The 6,000-nt window shown below is 35.2% G+C and overlaps 2 protein-coding genes across 3 annotated transcripts in view; both read left to right on the top strand.

The window, feature by feature from the left end:
- The first annotated feature begins 568 nt into the window (after nt 1-568).
- Nucleotides 569-3,140, top strand: LOC125647239 (uncharacterized). Its single transcript, XM_056141927.1, has 3 exons — nt 569-638; nt 1,672-1,815; nt 2,974-3,140. The coding sequence occupies exons 1-3, from the start codon at nt 569-571 to the stop codon at nt 3,138-3,140; spliced, it is 381 nt and encodes a 126-aa protein (XP_055997902.1).
- A 2,694-nt stretch (nt 3,141-5,834) lies between these two features.
- LOC125646489 (uncharacterized) overlaps nt 5,835-6,000 on the top strand; it is a 59,298-nt gene continuing 59,132 nt past the window's right edge. For both annotated transcript variants that reach the window (XM_048872817.2, XM_056139871.1), the window contains exon 1: nt 5,835-5,897. In XM_048872817.2, coding sequence (XP_048728774.2) covers nt 5,897 — 1 coding nt within the window. In that variant the 5' untranslated portion in view covers nt 5,835-5,896. The remainder of the gene's footprint in view (nt 5,898-6,000) is intronic.

Genomic DNA, 6,000 nt, shown 5'->3' with positions numbered 1-6,000 from the left:
TGAGTGTGGCGGAAAACAGTAAAACAACAATCAATCATGTTACAATCTTCAACTGTAGTCTTCGAGTGCGGTTATGAACTGAGAAACTATGAATTACTAGAGCAACGGTGTAATGCCAAGTTCGTTTAGAATACTATCCTTCGTAAAAATAAAGTTTAATATTCGGCGAAACATAGTAATTCTATGTAACATGTAATTCTATGACATATATTTTAAATTCATTTGGTGTGTGTATTATATATACATATATATTTCATTTCCAATGATTTTGTCTTCGATATATATACCAATTAGAGTGATAACCATTTCCTTATGAATAGCATGGCTATTATAACGGCTCCGATAGAAATGAAAAGAGAATGTAAATATAAGAAATAAATTTCAGTTTTGAGAATACATGAGGGCATGAACATCGAACACTTCACATCGGCATATATACGTTTGATAAAGCGTGAAGACGCTTAGAGAAGAACGCAGGCGTAAAGCGTCGCAGTTCATAATACCCTGATGTATATTTCAAAAATGAATATCATTTTTAAATATATACGTTGTTTTTCAATTGAAGGAAATGAACGTCTCTAAGACTTTGCTTATTGCACTAGTGTTAGTAATTTGCGCAGGCGTATTTCAACTAATCGGTTATTGTCACCATCTTGGAATACTGTTGATGTACAGGGCACCATAAAAACTATTTCCGGTTTATGGAAGACATGTACGGAAACAGCGGGAGAACGTGCCTGCATTGACAGCCCTGTTATAGAAGGTACATATATTTACATATTATTTACTGCAAATTCAACAATACCTAAGGTAAAGTATTAAAATATTACTAAATACGATAATGTTGATCGTATAATTTACACTAGATAAATCCTGATTTACATACTGTATAGAGAGAAAATAAATCACGGTGGAAATTTTCGCTATATTCGCGGTCTAGACAAATCCGCTAATTTAAGAAACCGTGAATATTATTTTCTATAACCTTTCTTTAATACACAATGTGTTTAAAAAAGGGGTGGGATTTATAGTGATTCGAATCCGCGAATTTATGAACCCGCCAATGTGTATAAAATAAAACCGCGAAAATTACAACCCGTGAAATTATTTTCCTATACAGTATCCAACAACACTCGATACCTAGTAGTGTCGGATCCACAGCGTGGATACAAGGTCAAATAAAAAAAAAATATACAAAGCACTAAAATGACCGACACGAACAACCAGATTGTCGAATTTTCGGGACAACCCACCCCTTCTTCAGGATAAATGAAAACGTTTATATAATATAATGCTTATAAAATATTAGATATACGAACACTTTACTGACGGGCCTAAAGCTGCCCCATCTGTTACAGATTGGGTTAAAGTTGTGGAAGACATTTTACAGAGGGACGTAAAACTCTTCAAGTTATTTACAGACTGGTTTGAAATTAGAATATGTTACAGAGTGACTGGATTAAAGCTGCCTTAGCTATGTACAGACTGGTTTAAAATTATCCAGACTATTTTACAGACTGGATTAAAGCTGTCTAAGCTATGTGTAGATTGGTTTAAAATTATCCAGACTATTTTACAGACTGGATTAAAGCTACCTAAGCTATGTACAGACTGGTTTAGAATTATCCAGAATATTTTAGACTGGATTAAAGTAACTATGCTGTTTCACAGGTTGGCTTAAAGCTGTCCAGGCAATGAGTATATTGGGCTTCCTGGTCCTTGTGGTTGCTGTACTGATGACAGTCTTCAAACTTTTCGTTAAGAAAGATAAAAATCAATTTCTCTTTGTGGCAATAGGAACATCTTTTGCTGGAGGTAAGTGTCGTTTCCAACGAATGAAAGATGAAGATAACAACAGTAATCAATCTCATAAATTTAATGAAGAATACAAAATTAAGAGTATGGCAAACACGGACAACTGGACACACCAGAGGTGGGATCAGGTGCCTAGAAGGAGTAAGCACCCCTCTCGGCCGGTCGCACCCGCTATGAACCCAGTATCTCGATCGTGTAAACAGAGTAATCCGTAGTCAAAATCGGTGTGCAAAGAACGGCCTAGCAATTGACATGAAACAATTCAGACAGATTCATACCATGGATGCATTACTTCAAGCTACGCAGTGGTAAAGAAGATTACCAATGTATGCATTTTCCCTCTTTGAAGCATTCAATCCCATTCTAGCATCAGAACCCCTGCCCCACCAACCACGAATGTCACAAAGTTGGTAGAAGACCTACTCTGCACGCGTACGGCGGGTGCGATCGGTGGACATGGGATGCTTACTCCTCCTCCTAGGTACCTGATCCCACCTCTGGTATATCCTGGGGTCGTGTTTGCCCAACACTTTATTTTGTATTCCTTATAGGAGTTATGAGATTTATCACTGATCATTATCTTCACCTTTCATTACTAATAGGTACTCTGGAGTTAAGAGGATTTTAAAATAAGAATAATACATTTTCACTAAATGATTCAATCACTATTTGAAGCAGACCCCTAATCCAGGAGCTACATGTACTAAATGTTGGTAGAGGCATCGGTATCCCTGCTCAACATAATATACGCAACGTTTGTCTGGAAGTAAAGATTGCATCAAATTGTAAAATCCTCCAGAGGTTACGTAAGTATGAAATTTACATTTTTAGTTCCCCTTGCCCTAAAGATGTCTGATACCAAATTTGATTACAATTTACCATGTTCATTCAGAAAAGAAATGATTATGCATAATGTTAATGTACGGCGATGACAGTTAACTATCAACAGCAATAGTCACCTACGTTAATCTGGTAACCTAAATTTTGCATGTAAATTTAATGAAAATACCTGCACTAAATGTTTCTTTTTTTTTTACAGTCATTGTTCAGTTATCACGCTAGGTACTGTATGTAGAGAACCTATAAATTACTCTGTATCATTAGCATTATGAACGCCACAAATAAGATCTTAATGTTGAATTGCATGTATTTTTGTAGCTATCTTCATCTTAATTTCCATAGCAGTGTATGCGGACAAAATCAATGATCAGATCCCCCCACAAGTGGACTACAATTATCACTTCAACTTCACCTTCAGCATTATAGGAATGATGGCCGCCATAGTAGCCGGAGTCGCCATGTTGGTGGAGATGAAGCAAACCTAAAATAAAATAAATGACATTACTTTGTATATTTAGAATGTATCACTATTGCAATTGAATACATGATTAACGACAATCTAATAAATGAAATGATTAACGACAATCTAATAAATGAAATGATTAACGACAATCTAATAAATGAAATGATTAACGATAATCTAATAAATGAAATGATTAACGACAATCTAATAATAGAATAATCACTGCTCGTTATTTATTTAATCATGGTATTGGTTTATTACAACTACCTATGTTTATATCAATATCATTGTATTAAAAAAGTGAAGATAATTAACATTGATCAATCTCATAATTCCTTCGAGAATACAAAATTAAGATTAGGTCAAATGCGGACCCCTGTACGTACCAAAGGTGAGATAAGGTGCTTAGGAGGAGTAAGCATATCTATAATAACAATACATGGACTAGAGGCCTAACAAAAAACTGATTATTCTTGGTTGAAATAAAACGGCCTTGATATATATATATATATATATATATATAATGGATATGGAATATTTGTAGCTTTGATCTTTAACCAGAGAATTAAAAGTCATCCTTGTAGTTAATTTGGACCTTAGAATTTCAAATTCCACGGAGGATACAAGCTGGTGTAAATAATAAATTAACATTTGAGTTATAAATCTGACAGCAAAATACCTTATGACAATGGCGGATATAGAGGGAGGGGGGTTACAACCACCCTTTTTTGTTGAATTTTAAATGTTGCCACTTTACGGTCTTCCCTTCTTTTTCTTTGGTGGAAAAGATGCAAACTTGCGTCGCACCCCCCTTTCAAAATTCTCTGTATTCGCTACTGAATGATATATACATGTACAATGTACATGTATCTGCCAGCAAATAGTGATGCTTAAATGCCATTTTTCATTACAAAAGCTCAATGTCTGTTGGAATTTTTATGGACACGAATTGAGCTCCTTTATTAGCTGATCTGTTTTTATATTCTTACGTTTATTTTCTTACGGTCCTGTGGATATACGGAATAGAATAGTACCCCTTGTTTGTCGTAAGAGGCGACACAATGAGGTGGTCCTTCGGATGAGACCGCAAAAACCGAGGTCAGTGTCACAGCAGGTGTGGCACGATAAAGATCCCTCCCTGCTGAAAAGCCGTAAGAGCCGAACATAGGCCTAAATTTTGCAGCCCTTCACCGGCATTGGTGACGCCTCAGTATGAGTGAAAAATTCTCGAGAGGGACGTTAAACAACATACAATCAATGAATATATTCTCATGAGGTAGAATTTATTCAAAAACGTCTACATGAGAAGAAAAAAATTCTGTTGTTGTAACCTTCAACTCGATATTTACACATTTTGTCAGCATTTTATCTATTGACAATAAACATTGTCATTCATATATCGATTCGATATATTCCAGTGAACTCAAAACCAAAGACACCACATCTTCTTCATACTTTGATATTCTATTGAACATAGATATTAGCGGCAAACTAACAACTCAACGTTATGACAAACAGGATGACATCTCAATCTTCAAATTCTCATATTTATGTAGCAATTATCATTATCTCCTGCAGATTTCACCAATAAAGAATTCACCATGTTATGGTGTTTATGTCTCTCGACTGATTTAATACGCAAGAACTTGTGCTGCGTATGGTAAGTTTTTATCTCACCTGAGGTTAAATCTCCCTACTGCACATTGTACATGTCCCATCAGAAAGCGCAGTCCTCGTCATACTCGAAATACATCGACTACGGTCAACTAAAGAGTGAAAGGCGAATATAACGAACTGCGATCAATCTCTAACTCCCACAAGGAATACAAAATAAAGAGTTGGGCAAACACGGACATCTGGAGTGTTTATACGCATTGTATGCGGCGCATGTTTTCTAGACATGATAAACAATTTGGAATGCACACTGGTTACGGTGTGTGTGCTTTGAGAACTGTAATCCTAATATCATCTTCACCTCATAAATTGATTATCAATATTGAAATAGAAGTTATATCAACATGTCCTTGCTCGTAATTAACTGATTAAAAAGACAAAAATTCACAATACCGCTATATTTTCTAACAGTAATATTATTTATAATGAAGACGTGATTTATGCTTTTAGCTGGTTGATTTTTAGTATAAAAAACCCCAACCCTGATCTAATGGGTTATTTGCTGTAATTAATGAGCTTAACACTTTATTTGGGGTTTCAACTCTCTTTTTATATATTTTCAAAAGGTCTTACGGTGTTTATAATATGTAGTATATGAAATTATGAATAAAACGATGTAACTGAAGATAAAGTAAATAACAAATTTTTGTCAATAAATAAATAAATATTTAATTAGATAAATAAACTCGAACATCGTCGGAAACCCACGGTCGGTCGCACTTGTTCGGTAAAAGAAGTGTGACCAACCCCTGAGTTTCCGATGATGAAACACGAAAGCCTGCAATAATAACATTGATACATTGTAACTCGCATTTGTTTACGTTGTAAACCGATCAACAAGAATTACCGCGACAGGCACGTTTAAATTTTTACTGTCACCGAAACGCGGTAAACAAAGGATTTATGTTGCCTGTACGATAATACTAGATTTTAAAGACAACATAAAACTTTTTGTGGATTTAGTTATTGTGCTCAACTTCTTCATAGATCTAATATAAGGGGTCATATGTTAGTCTTGTCTTGTATCTAGTGTCGTTGTGTCACTGGTGTGCTTATCTTCAGTGGGGATTAGACGGTCGACAGAACGAGCTCTAATTGATAAAGAGTGAGTACATTTTCTTAATATGAATATCACGGTTTAGGTGCAGTTAATATTGAATACTCGTCTATCATCTCCACCAATAGAAAATATCCTTAAATAACTAAGT

Source organism: Ostrea edulis, chromosome 6 (assembly GCF_947568905.1).
Source record: "Ostrea edulis chromosome 6, xbOstEdul1.1, whole genome shotgun sequence".
In the NCBI taxonomy this organism is placed as follows: Eukaryota; Metazoa; Mollusca; class Bivalvia; order Ostreida; family Ostreidae; genus Ostrea; species Ostrea edulis.
This window is presented reverse-complemented; position numbering and strand designations above follow the sequence as displayed.